Source organism: Octopus bimaculoides, chromosome 2, assembly GCF_046866305.1.
Source record: "Octopus bimaculoides isolate indiv1 chromosome 2, ASM4686630v1, whole genome shotgun sequence".
Classification (NCBI taxonomy): Eukaryota; Metazoa; Mollusca; class Cephalopoda; order Octopoda; family Octopodidae; genus Octopus; species Octopus bimaculoides.
This window is the reverse complement of record NC_142929.1, coordinates 4,865,168-4,884,239: the sequence shown is the minus strand read 5'-3', so window position 1 is coordinate 4,884,239 and position 19,072 is coordinate 4,865,168. Positions and strand designations below refer to the sequence as shown.

At 38.3% G+C, this 19,072-nt stretch overlaps 1 protein-coding gene across 1 annotated transcript in view; it reads left to right on the top strand.

The window, feature by feature from the left end:
* LOC106868897 (neuronal calcium sensor 1) overlaps nucleotides 1-19,072 on the top strand; it is a 326,700-nt gene that overhangs the window by 275,542 nt on the left and 32,086 nt on the right. The window contains exons 4-5 of the mRNA XM_014914360.3: nucleotides 3,554-3,643; nucleotides 18,231-18,309. Of these exons, the coding sequence (XP_014769846.1) occupies nucleotides 3,554-3,643; nucleotides 18,231-18,309 (169 nt within the window). The remainder of the gene's footprint in view (nucleotides 1-3,553; nucleotides 3,644-18,230; nucleotides 18,310-19,072) is intronic.

Sequence of the window (19,072 nt, the reverse complement as noted above, 5' to 3'; positions counted from 1 at the left end):
ACTTGTAGCATGTGTTTATGTATAAATACATTAGGTCATGTATTATCTAAGGTATATTTGTTTTGGATCAGAATTCAATTCATTTTCGTTTTTATGTTTGCCATAATGAACATATTGTTTATAACGCTAACACTTATGGATTGGTAAGTGTCATGACTCCCTACACACCCACCATTCCCTTATACATTCAATCATTTTCCTGTGTGTGGGGGGAGGGGGAATTTCTAGCTAGAGCAAGATTTGGTCGATAAATGCCATGCAGGTTAACATGTTGATTAAAAGAATGAAAATCAAATTGTGTCCTATCTGCACATTTATATGTCAAAAAGGATGAAAGGTCCTTCCCGAGCCATAGGCTCCTACAACCCAGTTTCCAGGATTCTGCCATGTTTATATATCCCTGCCCCTGGATGAGACACCGGTCCCATCATAGGATTACTCATTTCCGAGTGGACTGGAGCAACATGAAATGAAGTGATGTTGCAAGTCCAGTTGAAGGTGGTGGGTTGGCAGGATCATTAAAGCTAGCTTCAACAGGATTTGAAATTGCAGCCCAGAAAGCTGAAACAAACACTGGAAAAATATTTTGTTATACATTCTAATGAAACTCTGCTCATTTAAATGGCACTGGCACACCATTTGTTACAACGACGAGGGTTCCAGTTGACCTGACAATAGAACAGCCTGCTCATGAGATTAATGTCCACAGATTTGAGCGTGATGATTACCAGCGTCGCATTACTGGCACTTGTGCTGGTGGTACATGGAAAACACCATTTTGAGCATGGCTGTTGCCAGAACCCCATGACTGGCCCTCATGTCGGCGGCATGTAAAAGCACCCACTACACTCTTGGAGTGGATGGCATTAGGAAGGGCATCCAGCTGTAGAAACTCTGCCAGATCAGATTGGAGCCTGGTGCAGCCATCTGGCTCACTAGTCCCCAGTCAAACCGTTCGACCCATGCCAGCCTGGAAAGCGGACGTTAAACGATGAACGTTGAGACCCATGTACCCATAACATGGTTCTCAGGAAGATTCCAACATGGCACATAATGTGACAAAGCTGGGCCTTTTGAATTACAGGTACAACTCATTCTTTTTTGTTTCTTTATTGCACATGGGGGACTAAACATAGAGAGGACAAAGAAAAGGATTATGTCTATTACATCGACCCCAGTATGTAACTGGTACTTATTTAGTTGACCCTGAAAGGATGGAAGGTAAGTCGACCTCGGCGGAATTTGAACTCAGAATGTAACGGCAGACAAAATACCATTCAGCATTTCGTGTCCCCCACTGCTGCTTGACCAGTATTTGTGTGGTTACATCCCTGTAACTTAGCAGTTCATCGAAAGGGATTGATAGAATAAATACCAGACTTAAAATACAAAACAAGTCCTGGAGTGGGGGGGGGGGGGGTTAATCCATTCAACTAAAAATTCTTCCAGGTGATACCCCAGCATGGTTGCAGTCTTATGACTAAAACAAGTAAAAGATAAAAGATTAAACTAATAGTTTCTATTAGTGTATTTTTAACCATAACCTTCCTGGCATCGAGTTTGGTTTTTGACTCTCATGAATACTATTTTTTATTTTTCTCTTTTTTTTTTCTTCATGTCATATCTTATCAGTTCCATTTACTTCAAAATATTTTTCTAATTCTCTGATTTGAATGTCTAAATCTTCCTTAATATTTGGAGTTTAAATTTACCCCTACTTCTTCGGTAAAGTTGTTTAATTTTAAACTCTTTTTCGATATTTTTGCTGAATCCATGTACAGTTTCTAGTAGGTTCTTCTGATGGGTATTGTTTCTTGTACAGAGTCTCAAGTTACAGGCATTACCAAAGTTATGGAATTCTGTGTTCTTCAAAATCTTGCCATGATGTGGAAATCTGTAATAGAAAACTTAATTTCCTGTTGATTTCCATGATATAAATTTAGATATGTTTTGATAGAATTTTTTTTTAATTTCTTCCCCAACACACACACGACAAAAACAAACAAGCACACAACCATCTTTATGCATGAGAATATCAATTTAAAGCATACACCGTGTAGTATTCTTCTTTTCTTTTACTTGTTTCAGTCATTTTGACTGTGGCCATGCTGGAGCACCACTTTTTAGTCAATGTAATCAATCCCTGGAGTTATTCTTTGTAAACCTGGTACTTATTCTGTCGGACCCTTTTGCCAAACCACTAAGTTACAGGGACATAAACACACCAGTATAAGTTGTCAAGTGATGATGAGGCAACAAACACATACATATACAGGATGGCCCAAAAGCAGGTTTACAGTTATCACGGAGGCACTTGAAATTTCTTTTAAAACATTTTATTACATTTAAATTTCTATCTTACAAACAGAAAAGGGAGTTTGACAAAATTAACTAAATTAGCATAAAATAATGGTTTCATAGTTTTTTTATAATTAAGATCTAAACTGTTAATATATGAATGCGAAAGAGATAGTTGAATAACTGTAAACCTACTTTTGGGCCACCCTGTATATATATGGTAGGCTTCTTTCAGTTTCCATCTACCAAATCTACTCACAAGGCTTAGGTTGGCCTGAGGCTATAGTAGAAGAGTCTTGCCCTAGGTGCTATGCAGTACAAGAGTATGTATGCATAAGAAAAAAATATCGGAATACCTTAGCGAATAAATAAGATAGTGTCATAGTAGGATATGAACTCACTGCAAATGATGACGCTATGTCATAGATGGTGGTAGTATACGAGTTACTGGAAGGAAGAAGGTACTATCTGCTACACTGTATTTGCTCTAGGGAGGATAAACTTTAACAAAGCTATTTGACATTTATAGTGTAACCCTCTCTTTGAACTACAGTTACTGCACAGCCTTTCCAACTGAGTGGATGGAATTAACATGAAATAAAGTTTCTTGTCCAAGGACACAGCACACTGCCAGGAATTGAACTCAAGCCCTTACAGTTGTAAGCTGAATATTCTAACCACCAAACCATGTGCCTTCACTGTAGTAGAAATAATACTCTTTTCTACTCTAGGCACAAGGCTTGAAATTTTTGGGGAGGGGGCCCAGTCGATTAGATCGACCTCAGTATGCAACTGGTACTTAGTTTATTGACCCCCGAAAGGATGAAAAGCAAAGTCAACCCCGGCAGAATTTGAACTCAGAATGTAAAGACAGATGAAATACCGTTAAGCATTTCGCCCTGCGTGCTAACGGTTCTGCCAGCTCGCCGCCTTAGAAAATGGTACAATACTGGACTAACAAGGAAGGGAAGTCTAAATTGAAATATGACTGGAATCAGCTCTCCCTCTTGCGTTTGTTCTACTGGATTCAATTCTATAAACTATAAACTTCCATTTATCAATTTAAGGAATTTATGACTTTCTGTTAAATTTTTTAAAAGTTCATTATTTCTTTCAGCTATAAAAGACATTGGTTTTATAATTAATTTAGTTTTTAACTTATCTTTTCTTGACTGGAATTTTTGGGTAAGAAATGCATTTCAAAATCCACTAGAACTGGTGTTTTGATATTTCCTTTCTTTTTCTTCTTTTACAGGGATTTACAAAAATATACCGTCAGTTCTTCCCATTTGGTGATCCTAGCAAATTCGCTGCATTTGTCTTCAATGTCTTTGATGAGAATAAGGTAAGAAAAGTAATTAATTTCTTTGACAGTTTTTGAATTCTACCTGAAAAAATTTATTCAGTTTTCTTAGTTTCAACATCAAAGAGTTCCATGTGGTAATTCTGAGAAAAGATGGAAACCACTATCTGTGAGGAAAATAATCTGTGTTACGTCATCATCAAACATCCATTTTCCAGGCTTTCATGAGGTGGATGCTGGTGAACTAAGGGACTGCACCTGGTTTCATTGTTTGTTTTGGTGCAGTTGGCTGGATGCCCTTCCTAATGCCAACCACTTTACAGAGTGTAAAGTGGGTGCTTTTCATGTGGTACTGGCACAATTGCTTTTTACATGGCACCAGTACCAGCAGGGTCACCAAGTAACTTGCAAGACAAAGACCCCTTAAATAAGAGAGGGAGCAGAACCGAAGGAAGTGGTTGTGTGTCAAGCAAGAGGTTAGAGTAAGATAGAGGGACAGAGATTGCTGTCTTACTATAGAGGGGGATCCTTGGCCACCCCCAGTAGGACAAGGAAGATGGGAGAGAGAGAAAGGAAGAAAGAAAGACAGTCTGAGTGAGGGAGAGAAAGAGATGATGTTGGAGATGTATTGGGGTCTGTGAACAGTGGTGGTAGCGAGTATAAGTAGTAGAGGGGAAGAGAGGGGGGTGTGTGCCATAAGAGTGTCAGGGGATATGTTTAGAGATGGAAGAGACAACTTTAACAATTATTAAACCTAAACAAAGTAAGGTGGCGAGCTGGCAGAAACGTTAGCACGCCGGGCGAAATGCTTAGCAATATCTCGTCTGTCTTTATGATCTGGGTTCAAATTCCGCTGAGGTCGACTTTACCTTTCATCCATTCAGGGTCGATAAATTAAGTACCAGTTGCGTACTGGGGTCAATCTGATCGACTGGCACCCTCCCCCAAAAATGTCAGGCCTTGTGCCTAGAGTAGAAAAGATTAAACCTAAACAAAAGACTGCATTCATCCAAAACACACACAGCTATGCTCAATCAAGCAGCGAGAGCATATGATAGAAATAGGACAACTGAACAATAATTTGTATTACAGCTGTTTGTCTAAGTTGAATATTAGCGATTAGTTAAACTATTAAGATGTCCATACATGGTCAGCTAAATTATTAAGATAGTGTCCATATTTAGTAAATAAAGAGGCAAAATGTGATTAAACATTGATATATTATCTGTATATTTGACTGATATGCAATAAACCAAAATCCGGTGCAAAGCTACTCTTAGAGTACATTTGTAATTGTAGAGTTCCATTACCTTGGTAATGTAGTTGGTCCTAGAAAAATCATAGTCAGTTAATAAATAGTATAATAATCCTTTCTACTCTAGGCGCAAGGCCTGAAATTTTGGGGGAGGGGGACTGGTCAATTACATCGACCCTTAATACTCAACTGGTACTTGTTTAATTGACCCCGAAAGGATGAAAGGCATTCTGTAACACCCTAACCACTGGACCATGTGCCTTCATGCCTACACACACACATATATATATATAAACACACACTTCAATGGTGCTTCAAAGGAAGCCATTTAGGTGGCACTGGCATCGACCGAAGCACCATTCAGGCATGGGTTGATGCCAGTGCCGTCTGATTGGCTCCCCGTGTCGGTGGCATGTAAAAAGCATCATTTGAAAGTGACCGATGCCAGTGTCCTCTGACTGGCTCCCATGCTGGTAGCACATAAAAAGCACCATCTAAGTGTGGTCGATGCCAGTGCCGCCTGACTGGCTCCCGTGCCAGTGGCATGTAAAAAGCACCCGCTACACTCTCAGAGTGGTTGGCATTAGGGGAAGGGCATCCAGCTGTGGAAACCTTGCCAGATCCGATTGGCGCCTGGTACAGACTTCTGGCTTGCCAGTTCCCAGTTAAACTCTCCAACCCATGCCAGCAAGGAAAGCAGACGTTAAACGATGATGATGATGACACACACATATTAATGAAAAGAAGGTAGTAAGAATTTTGGTTACCTATTTATTCAGTGCTTTCATTTCATTTCAAAGATTCATCAGGAATGATTTTTTTTTTACAGAAAACTTATGCCTTTTATGCATATATATAAGTTGAAAAAATCTGAAATTGAACTGGGAAGCTCCCACCTTTTTCTTAATATATAAAACCACTTCAAACAATCTATACACACACACACATATGCATATATATATATATGAATGTGTGTCTGTGTGTCCCACCACTTGACAACTAGTATTGTCCCTGTAACTTAGTTGTTTGGCAAAAACAATCATGGTATAAGCATCACATTTTAAAAAATAATACTGGGACTGATATTTTTGACTAGAACCCTTCAAGGTGATGCCCCAGCATGGTCACAGTCCAATAGCTGAAACAAACAAAACTTAAAAAAGATATCTGAACAACTACATAAACTGTGGTATGAATTATTATTTTGTCAAATTATACAACAAAATGTTTCCAGTAGGTTTGAACTCATAAGCTTTTAAGCTAGTAATCCAATACCGATTCCAAAATTGGCAAAGAATGAGGTGTTGTTGTGAACAGGTTTGGCTGAGCCGGTCAGGGAAAATGGACCTGATATACTATTGCTGATGATGTTAATGAAGTTGATAAGGGAAGCGTATGGGGAAATCTGTTTGAATATCAGCCAGATATTTGCGCAACTAATCTATTTTAACAAATCCACAAAGGTGCTTGAATATTTGTCAATGCATTCCTCTAATATTGCATAACTATATTACCTTTCTACTAATCTTCAAATGATCCGTTTTAAATTGCGTATTTACACCATAAACTCTAAAACTAGTCAGCTACTTCTTCTGAGCAAAGCTTCACTTATCTCTTCCCAAAATACTAAATTAATATAGGATTTCTTTAAACATTTTGCAGCTGATAAAGATTTGGTATATTCAGCTATTTTAAGCATGTACTCTTAAACTATATTTCTTGTAGATTTTTTTGGCTTTTTTAATTCCATTTATTGATTTGCAGAGGGAATGATATTATTTTTCAGCTCACCTATAAAACTTTGAAGCAAATTTCATAAGCTAGTTAATGTGTAACGAATTTTGGGAAAATATTTGTTTATTGCGTTAGGAAAACTGTTGGGTCAGTAACTCTACTGCTTGGGAAATTCCCCAAAGTTTCAGTTCCATTATCAGCGCAATTTTCATATTCTCGCGTATTATATTCAGAATCAATCAAGATATGTGTTATTTCATTCAAACACAGACTATAAATGTCAACCTGTTCATGCATTTTATCAATAGTTGTTGAAGTTGTTGTCATCATCATCATCATTGCCACCACCTACATCATCATTGTTGTTGTTTAGCCCCGAGTAAGCCTTGAATGGGCAGGCCTATGATGAAAGGCATTACATCTTTGCATATCCCATTTTCTTTTACATATGTGTGGCTGCATTGTCCTTCTGTTTTTCAAGAAGGACAATGTGATCTGACAGCAATTTGACAGCTATCTTGCATACATTAAACTCCTAAACATAACGAATCTCACTAGACCCTTTCTGGCTGTCATTATGTTATACTTCAATATTTCAATGACATTGTGTTTTCTTTCTGTGGACAAGATTAACCAATGTTGTACATAATCAGTGAAAGTGGATGTAATGTTTGATAATCAGTTAAGGGAATGATGTCACAACAAGACATATAAAGATTTCAAGGCCCCTACCAGAACGGTTTGTCCTTTAGCATTTAAGCTGACCATATCCGGCCCAAATATTCTAACAAGCCAAGTTAGGCTATAGCCCATGGCCTATGTCAGTGGGTGTAACCAGCCCATTTATGAATGCCCCTCATTCATTGGATGATAAACTTTGCTTGCGAAGACCTATTGAGGCTAGTGAAATCAAAATCGCTGACGTGGTCAATGACAGTATCGTCTGATTGGCACTTGAGCCAGTTGAACGTTTAAAGCACATCCGAGAGTGATCGTTGCCAGGGCCACGTAAAATGCACCATTCGAGTGTGATCATTGCCAGTGTCGCCTTACTGGCACATGTAAAACAACATTTGAGTGTGGTTGTGTGCCAGTGCCACCAGACTGGCTCCTGTGCAGGTAGCATGTAAAAAACACCATTTGAGCATGGTCGTTGCCAGAACCATCTGACTGGCCCTCGTGCCGGTGGCATGTAAAAAGCACCCACTACACTCTCAGAGTGGTTGGTGTTAGGAAGGGCATCCAGTTGTAGAAACTTTGCCAGATCAGATTGGAGCCTGGTGCAGCCCTCTGGCTCACCAGTCCTCAGTCAAACTGTTCAACCCATGCTAGCATGGAAAGCGGATGTTAAACGACGATGATGATGATGATGATGAGAGCAATGAAATCTTGACACTATCAGACAGTGCATGATTAATTTAAAAAAAATGTAAATAAATAAGTATGACATTTAATAGAGTAATTTGTATGCTGAAAGGTTAAACATCTATATATGCATCTTGATTGATTGTGAGAAGGCTTTTGAAACTTAGAATCAATAGGATATTTTTTATTCTATTATCATCTTCAGAAAGGCATTTGCTTTGATCTCGATGACTGATAAATGGAAAAGTGAAGATTACCATTTTTTTGTTTTTTTATTTGCCACTGGAGACGTTGCCGTTTTGAAGTCTTCTTTTACAGCCTGTAATTCTCAGTTTGTCTAAATGATTTTAGTTAGAGGCAGTTTCAGTGTTATTTTAACTTTATTGATCTGATGGAATCGGTGTAGGGATGAATTGCCTGGTTCTATAAAAAACAAAGAAAAGGATAATACCCTTACTTCATAATGGTTTCAAATTTGGCACTGGGCCTGTAGTTTTTGAGGGGAGGGGGTAAGTCAACCCAGTACATGACTGGTACTTATTTCATCAACCTCAGGAGGATGAAAGATAAAGTTGACTTTAGTACAATTTGAACTCAGAACATAAAGACAAATGAAATGCTGCTAGGCAACCCAGATTTTAATCTGATTAAAAGGAAGAACAGCACTTTAGATGCAAAAGCATTGTTTTGTTTGCTTAGTTACTCTTATGTAAATATCCAGGTTCACTGAACATTTCCATTATGATATTTAATGAAAAATTAATGTAAATCCTGTAATACACGCATACATAAAGACATACAAACATAGAATGAGCAACACTGATCCCACGACTCCATGCTTTGAAATGACTAAACATGAACTGCTATTGGAACTTACATACCATGTACAAGAGACTTTTTTACCACTTCTATACACCATTTTCCTTGAATATTGGAACTGCAACTACAATATCTTTATATATTTTATTTCTACTTTTATTCTCTTATTTCCGTCTATATTCCCTATCTTTTCCATAATAATTCAAACTCAAATATTTTCTCACAACGTCTCTGATGAAGGAATATCCATAATATCCCAGAAACAGCTGTAAGACTATTTCATTATAAATGTCCTGAAAACTCCTCACATCCTTGGCTTTGTTATCTCATTCTGTCTAATATATATAATTGTTAAAGAGGACAACAAATGTTAAGGCAAGGCAAACATCTCAAGTTGTATAAAATATTATTATTGGAAAATTTTTTTTTTCCAATAATAATAACATATACGGCTTGAGATGTTTGCCTTGCCTTAACATTTGTTGTCCTCTTTAACAATTATATATCTGCTATATTGGAAATCTGCAATGGCTCCATAACTACCATCTCAGCTATAACCTTGGAGCCCTAATAATCTGTTACAGCACTTACGTAGAGTACCTAATCGTTTAGATCACCTGTGAACTAAACCCCCATACTTTGTGTGTGTGTGTGTATATATACATCATCATCATCATTGTTTAACGTCCGCTTTCCATGCTAGCATGGGTTGGACGATTTGACTGAGGACTGGTGAAACTGGATGGCTACACCAGGCTCCAATCTGATTTGGCAGAGTTTCTACAGTTGGATGCCCTTCCAAATACCAGCCACTCCGAGAGTGTAGTGGGTGCTTTTACGTGCCACCAGTACGAAGGCCAGACAGGCAGTACTGACAACGGCCATGCTCAAAATGGTGTATTTTACATGCAACCTGCACAGGAGCCAGTCCAGCGGCACTGGCAACCTCTTATATAGATATTTATCCAAGATACACTGGTTTAATATATTAAATTTTGAAGAGACTTACCATATGATTATTCCAGGAGAATACTCTATCTTCCATACTCATTATGAATATTCTTCAATTAATCTTTGATCAATATTCCTGTAGCAATTCAAACTTTGTGTTTAAATATATGAATATTTCTTTTCACCATCTGACCCAATACCAGTTGTTTTGTAGTGTTGTCTTAAGGCATAGATACACTGGATAGTTGCCCAGGGGCCCCATGGGTGTGAAGCCCAGTTTGGCTGTGTGTATGCTCTGCCTTGCTGTCAGTATATAAATATTATAGGGCACTGTGCACTGATTTGCACAAGGTCCTACAATGCTTGTAAGATGGCACTGGTTGTGGATCTGTTTATATTTTTATTCTATCATACACATAGGTACAGGCGTGGCTGTGTGGTAAGTAGCTTGCTTACCAACCACATGGTTCCAGGTTCAGTCCCACTGCATGGCACCTTGTGAAAGTGTCTTCTACTATAGCCTCGGGTCGACCAAAGCCTTGTGAGTGGATTTGGTAGACAGAAACTGAAAGAAGCCCTGCATGTGTGTGTGTGTGTCCACCATCACCTGACAACCGATGCTGGTGCATTTACATCCCTGTAACTTAGCGGTTTGGCAAAAGAGACCGATAGAATAAGTACTGGGGGTCAATTTGTTCAACTAAAGGTGATGCTCCAGCATGGCCACAGTCGAATGACTGGAACAAGTAAAAGATATACCTGTTCAAATGAAACGCTGCCTGTAGCCATTCTTCAGTAGCCAGTTCTAAACCTCCGTGATGAAAAGGAAAAATACAAAAGGGAGTCTGTAAATATCCAAGAGATTAAGGAACATCTTACAACTTGAGAATAATGCTGGGAAACCTTAATTATAACAATACAGTACTTACACATATACATATTACAAGAATATTAATACATTCCAAAAGATAAATCTATGCTATTGGCCAAAAATCAGTTATGAATAAGGAAATGGAAAAGCAGCAGCGATAAAGAACCAAGTGATTACATGAGATATTTAAAGAGAAAGGCAATCAGTACAATTTCACTTTGTTGATATTTATTTGTACCAAGAACGGATAGATTTCAGTGAGTAAGCGTGCTTTAGTATTGACCATTGGAAAGATGCAGAGGAAATCATTGGCCTGCAGAAGGAAGCTTATAATATCTATGAAATTAATGAAAATCTTACGTAGAACTTAAAAAATAATGCTTAATATATATATATATATATATATATATATATATATATATATATATATGCATACAAACTGTTCATGCAAAATGCCAGCAATGCTTGTGCATGAGATCATTGCACCAACAGTCGACTTCACCTAAATGCATATCCACAGCTTCCATGCTCACCATGACACATTCCTACTCAACCGGGGAATCAGAGTGTTACCTTCACTAACAATAGCACAACTTACAATTTTAGGTCCAATAAATCTTGCGGAGCACCTTGCAGATCTTCTCTACCTTGCTAACATGATCCAGAAACAAGCCATGGCAAGATATCCAGTGCCAATATGGGTCGCAGGCTCAGGGATGTGGGAGCACCATGATCTCACACATAAACAAAAGATCCCTAAAATATCCAATGCCATTCCCTGCATATTTGGTTTCATATCAGACTGACCTTCTAAAGACATGCTTTAACAAAAGCTAAGGGGTGCCTCGCTCCCAACAGTCTTCCAGCATGCCAACACAGAATTTGTGAGGGCCTGTGCTATTGTTAGATTGTCGTTGAACCTTTTGATAGGTGTTGTTTTGATTCTTGCTGTGCTGGGTTTCTATCAACCCTCCTCACCACGCAAGCCAAATGGAGATGTCAGTTTTTTTGCCAGTGACCCAGTCATGCAACAGGTTGTGCAGGGTTCCATGTAACCTGTAGCACTCATGAGAGTGCTACAGGTAAGTGACCTGAAACATACATGCATATAAATATGTATATGTATGTGTGTATATATATATATATATATATATATATATATATATATATATATATATATATGTGTGTCTGTGTGTAGGATCTTAGTCTTGTTAGGTGCATGGCAACTTCAATTGTACTGGTGCCACAAAAAAAAAAGACTCAGTATGAATCTGTAAAATGCCTGTTATTAAGAAAGGCATCTAGCCAGAGAATCTATGCCAAAACTGAGACATTGGAATATAATACAGTCCTTGAATATGGTGGATCCTGTCAAATGTTCCAACACATGTCCGCAATGAAGATTGTCATTAGATGATGGCTCCAGCTCTTTCTACATATATATATATAAATGTGTCTGTGTATAATGAATTGTTCTCATCCTCATAGCTAAAGATTGGGAGCCCCAAACACAACCTAACCATAGTATCTTCTTCATGACCTCTTTTTTAGGATGAATAGGTTCCCTGTGCCACAAACTCTCTTTAACCCTTTCATTACAGTATTTACTTTGAGATGGTCTGTGTTTCTTTCAATTACTTTAAATCATCATCATCATCGTTTAACGTCCGCTTTCCATGCTAGCATGGGTTGGACGATTTGACTGAGGACTGGTGAAACCGGATGGCAACACCAGGCTCCAATCTAATTTGGCAGAGTTTCTACAGCTGGATGCCCTTCCTAATGCCAACCACTCAGAGAGTGTAGTGGGTGCTTTTACGTGTCACCCACACGAACAGATTATACTGGTTTACATGATACCAGTAACACTTATGAGTAACCTGCTTGTAATATGTATGTGTGTATGTGCCAGTGTGTGGGGTGGGGTTGTATGTGTTTGTAGCCAATCAGCCAAGACATTTGAGCGTTGGCTAGAACACCCTGTAGTATTTGTTCCCATGTGCAGACAATTTGCCGACAGACAATTCTCACACAGCCTCAGACTCAATATGGAGGTCTACATCAAGTGCCTGGAGGAGGTTCTGCTACCCTGGGTCAAGAGGGTGTCTGCTGGAGCACCCAGTGTCTGGCAACAGGACTCTGCACCACAGCACACAATTGTCCTGTTTGTGTATGTCAGTCAATTGTTCCAGCTCTCTCTCTGAGCTAAATTCCAATTGAAGTCAAATTTGGCTTCCATCCTTTTGATGACTGGTAAATAAAGTGTCAGTTAAGTGTTAGTGCAGTTGTCTTTCTTTCTCAGCTGTTACGTCTTAGATGTTTCACTAAGTTAAATGCAAGAAGGGTGAGGTGATAGTGTCCATGTCTGCTTGCAACTGTCTGGCCATCTGAAGCCATTAGTGAAAGAGCATGGTTCATGCTGGTACAAAGTCGTACTTTAGAGTGAGTAATGGCTGCATTCTCATGGTGTGTGTGTGTGTAGTTATACATATTACATTAACACTTTGATTTTCTTTGGAAATTTAACCATATAGGCACAACAATGGCTGTGTGGTAAGAAGTTTGCTTCCCAACTCTGAGTTCAATCACACTGCATGGCACCTTGGGCAAGTATGTTCTGCAATAGCCTTGGGTCAACCAAAGCCTTGTGAGTGGATTTGGTTAATGGAAACTGAAGGAAGCCTGATATGTGTGTGTGTGTATCCTATTATAAATTTGAGTGATGTTTCTCTGTCCATTACCTCCTCCTAGACCGTTAGTGCAAAGACAATGAAACTCAAATCAGCAACTCTCCTAATCCCAGAGAATGTCCTTTAAGGCTGCCTAACTGGGGCCCCTCTGACTCCCCCCTCCTACCTATTTTTACTGCATTTTAAGTTAAATATATGGCATTGGCAACCAAATCGGAGTAATAACAATGAATTTCATTCCACGAACTCCCTGGGAGTATTGTAAGGAAGTTCAATTTCTGAAGGGCTGTTTACATGGGGCCCACTGACTCCCTCCATTATTTTTACTGCATTTACTGTAGAGAGACTTTTTGAACACCCTATACAATGAATGTGTCCAAGTTCATTACATTACACAAGGGTAGAGGGCTGTGAAGTGGGCCAATAGTGGGGCCAGAGGCCTCAAAGGTAGCCTGAATGCCACCTGAAGGGTGGCTTCAAGACTAGCATATATATATATATATATATATATATATATATATATATATATATATATACATACATATATAAATTTAGTAAATGGAGTAAAACGCATATGTTAAATGAATTCTTTTATTTCCAACATATGTTTCGAAGATTACAGATTGTACCTTCCAAAGGAATAGGTGATGTTGATAAGGATGTAATCTTCTCTTCAGGGAAATACATAGGAACCAGCTTAACCGTAAGACATTTTAACCGATTGTGATAATTGTGGGTAGAGAAGATTGCTATGTAACTTATTTGAAAAAACCGTTGGTGGTAGCAACACTACGAGACAGTACGTTGGGCAAGAAGGGAAGAAAAGAAGGAAAAAAGTTCTTTCGTACATCCATATCATTCATTTACTGCTTTCACTTTATTCAGCACCATCTTGAAGAGTTTTACTCAATAACTGAACCCGGTACTTTTTTTTTCTTTTTTTTGAAGCTTGCTACTTATTCTATCTGTCTCTTTTACCAAACTGCTTAGTTTGCAGATGTAAACAAACCAACACCAGTTGTCATGTGGTGATGTAGGGCAAACAGAGACAAAGAAACACACACACACACACACATATATATATATATATATATATATATATATATATATATATACATACAGTGGGCTTCTTTCAGTTTCTGTTCATACTGTTTACCATATCAACTCACAAGGTTCTGATTGGCTCAAGGCTATAATAAAAGAGACTTGCCCAAGGTGTCACGCAGTGGGACTGAACCTGGAACCATGTGGATCAGAAGCAAACTTGTTAACCACACAGCCTTATCTGTGCCTATATATAGAGAGAGAGACAGACAGGCAAAGAGAGAGTGAGAGAAAGAGAGATTTATGGCTGAGTAGACCATGCTATTTAAGGTTTAAATTTTGCTTGGCCCTAGAGGCAGCACAGCTCTGTGATAGGCCAGCACTCTGTGGTCTTTGCTTGGTGTGGCTTCAAAAATAGTTATTGATTTCTATCTATCGAGTATTTGTTATTGTTCTGAATTCAGATTTATTTCGCTAAGAGGCTTACATCTAATTGATGGGTTATATGTAAAAACCTATTGATCTTTCAATTATCAATTATGTTTTATGGTACCATTGTCTCCTGGCTGTTGTGAAATTTACATTTAAACTTTTGTTTATCAATTATGAATAATCAAAAATTAAATTTTTATAACTTCTGAGAAAATTGGTTCAGCTCCAGTCAGGTATTACCATAAAATGCAGTCAAGTGTAAATTGTTTTTTTCTCATCATTGTAAATTCATTCATTAACATATTATTTTTCTCAAATAAGTCCAGTAGGTGAGGAATTTAACCCCAATATTTCACATTTTTAAAAAACTATTTAAAAAAAAAAATCTGTTGTACACAACGTAGGAGTGGCTGTGTAGTAAGTAGCTTGCTTACCAACCACATGGTTCAGGTTCAATCCCTCTACATGGTACCTTGGGCAAGTGTTTTCTACTATAGCCTCGGGCCAACCAAAGCCTTGTGAGTGGATTTTGTAGATGGAAACTGAAAGAAAGCCCACCGTAAATATGTGTGTGTGTGTGTGTTTATATGTTTGTGTCTGTGTTTGTCCCCAAACATCGCTTGACAACTGATGCCAGTGTGTTTAATTTCCCATAACTTAGTGGTTCTGCAAATGAGACTGATAGAATAAGTACCAGACTTACAAAGAATAAGTCCTGGGGTCGATTTGCTCGACTAAAGGCGGTGCTCCAGCATGGCCACAGTCATATGAGTGAAACAAGTAAAAGAATAACAGAGTAGTTAGGGTTAGGGTTATACAGATTTAGTAATGTCTTCAATCTGGAAAATCTTTTAAAGAGTATTCGTTTCTACTCTAGACACGAGGCCTGAAATTTTGGGGGTGGGGTGGAGCCGGTTGATTAGATCGACCCTAGTACGCAACTGGTACCTAATTTATCGACCTCGAAAGGATGAAAGGCGAAGTCGACCTCAGCAGAATTTGAACTTAGAATGTGAAGTCAGCCGAAATACCGACAACCATTTCGCACGGTGTACTACTGTTTCTGCTAGCTCACTGCATTCTGTTAAGAGTATTGTCCGAAGAATCAATCTTTTGGACAATAAGTTTACCTTTTATCTTTTAGTTGTTTCACTCATTAGATTGTGCTCATGCTGGAGCACTGCTTTGAAGAATTTTTAGTAAAACAAATCGACCCCAGTACTCATTCTTTTCTTTAAGCCTGACACTTATTCTATCTGGCTCTTTGGCTGAACTGCTAAGTTATAGGGACATAAACACACCAACACTGATTGTCAAGCATCCCCATAACTCTTGGTATGAGAGACCGATGGAATAAGTTCCAAGTTTAGAAAGAATTACTGGGCTCAATTCATCATCATCATCATCATCATCATTTAACGTCCGTTGTCCATGCTGGCATGGGTTGGACAGTTTGACCAGGGCTGGCATGCAAGAAGGCTGCCCCAGGATCCAGTCTGATTTGGCATGGTTTTCTACAACTGGATGCCCTTCCTAACACCACACCACTCCGAGAGTGTAATGGGTGGTTTTATGTGCCACCAGCATGGGTGCCCTTTTGCGTGACACCAGTATCTGCCATGACTGCGATTTTGCTTGGCTTGATGGGTTTTCTTCTCAAGCACGACATTATACCAAAGTTCTCGATCACTGCCTACCTGAGGCCCAACTAAAGATTCTTCAAGATGGTGCCCCAGCCTAGCCACAGTCTAATGATTAAAACAAGAGAAAAGATAAAAAATATCAGTGAACTGAAAGAGCAGCTAGGATTTAAACGGTACATTAGAAGTGTAGAGGAGAGAGATACATTTTTTTATCCTTTTATTTGTTTCAGTCATTTGACTGCAGCCATGCTGGAGCATCACCTTTAGTTGAGAAGCCTTGTACTTATTCTATCCATCTCTCTTGGCAAACTGCAAAGTGACGGGGACATAAACACACCAGCATCAGTTGTCAGGCAATGTTGGGGCTAAAAACACAGACACACAAACATATACATACATAGATACATATATATATATATATTTATATAAGGGCATTACTATACTATATTTTGGGAATAAATGATGGATTTTTTCCCTTATGAGGTTCTTTTTCACGCTAGCTACTTGATAAATTCTTGTAAAAGAGTTCATCCTATTATTGAATTTATATATATATATATATATATATATATATATATATATATATATATAATGGAGTTATTAATATATATATATATATATATATATATATAGGATGGGCTTCTTTCAGTTTCCGTCTCCCAAATCCACTCACAAGGCTATGATCGGCCCGAGGCTATAGTGGAAGACACTTGCCCAAGGTGCCACATAGTGTAATTGAACCCGGAACCATGTGGTTGGGAAGCAAGCTACTTACCACACAACCACTCCTGCACCTATGTTGATATGGAAATAAGTATTGAGCAAAAGTGTTCTGTGTATTGTTAAGGAGCAGGTCGTCAGAACAGGAAAATATGGGAAGAGATGTTGAGGACAGAAGAGATGACAAATATCTCTAAATGAATGGTGTCATGTTGAATTTGCTAACCATTATGTGGTAGTCCAATATTACATCCACCTGGCCACTTCAGCAAGTCTTGTGACTTCATTAAACTGGTGCTTAGTCAAAATTCAGATACAATAAGTGTGTGAAAAATTAATCTTTCTAATAAGACACCAAACATGTAACATTTCCACTTATTATTCAAATATTTTTGCTGCACTTAGAAATTACAAATGCATTTACAAGCTGGTAGTTGTCCAGTATCTTGTAAAAACCTTTTATTTCCCATCTGCTTATACATAAACATTAAAGCATGATGGGAAAATAAATGTGTCCCAGCCTGGTTAGGGGAAACTGAGAGCTGCTGACTCAGTCTATTTACACCTATTTGTCCCCAATGAAAAATTTTCTCCATCACAAAACATAGTGAATGGCCTTCTTACACATTCTATTATGCCTTAAATATGGGGTATTTTCTTTACAATGAACCATCAATTAGTGCAACCAGTCATTGAATGGTGATGGGAAAATCCTAAGGAGGACACTCTCTATCATGTCAGCTCACAGTGCACCTTGTCCAGTTTCTGTGGCTGAAGTAGAGCTCATCCGTTTTCCATGCTGGCATGGGCTGGACAGTTTGACTGAGGGCTGGCAAGCCAGGAGGCTGCACCAGGCTCCAATCTGATCTGGCAGAGTTTCTACAGCTGGATGCCCTTCCTAACGCCAAAATGCCTGCATGGATGCTTGGAGCTGACTCACTGTACTTTTGTCTTCTGCAAGAAATTCTCTTCATGAAAATAATTTAGTGATTGGCCTTCTTATGGTTCAAATATGCCTCAAGCATATTTGAACTGGTAACAAGTTTGTCTTTATTGTTCTTGTCTTATTGATTATAAACCATTTCTTATTATTTACTAATTGCAGGATGGTTACATAGAATTTGATGAATTTCTACAAGCCTTATCGGTAACCTCCCGAGGTAATGTGGATGAAAAGTTACGGTGTAAGTACACATTTAAAATATCTTTTTGTGACATTGTCCTGAATCAATGCAAGATTAATTATACAATGATGAGGAAATGATGTTAACAATGAAATTCATATTATTTAAACTAGCTTTTCAGCCCAGTTGTGCAATCATGTGTATGAGAAAAGTTTCTCTCAAGAAGTGCAAACTACCTGCTTGCTTCCGTTTCCAATCAATTTGGTTTTCTAACGAGTTATTTTCTCATTACTTGCTTGATTTCCCACAGGAAATTGAGCCTGAGTAAATTGATGATATTTCTTTCCAGTATAGAATTATAATGGCATTATTGAAATATGAATCTACACCTGAGAGTCTGACCTTTTATCCATTTAGCTATCATGTTGTGTATTGACTATATGCATGTGACATATTACTCCTTAACCATTTTGGTTCCAATCTGCTCAAGAGTATTCCTGATTCTATTATACAAAACTACGTAATTAAACAAAAACCACCCTTAATAGTTTTTGACAAGCTCCCTTAACTTAGGTTTCAAACATTACTTCAGCATTCTGTTCTTGATACAAGCTGAACATAAATCAATATTTTCATTAAACGCAGAGTTTGAATCCATCAGATTAGCATTATCCAAATGTGAAACAGATCTTGCTGTGGATAGGACTCCAGTTTATTATAACCAAGTCAGGCACTGATATGGCTGTGTGCTTTCCAAGCTGGTAGTTCAATATCAGAAAATCAGCTCTTTCCCATCTGGCATGGATGAATGATAAAATAATTG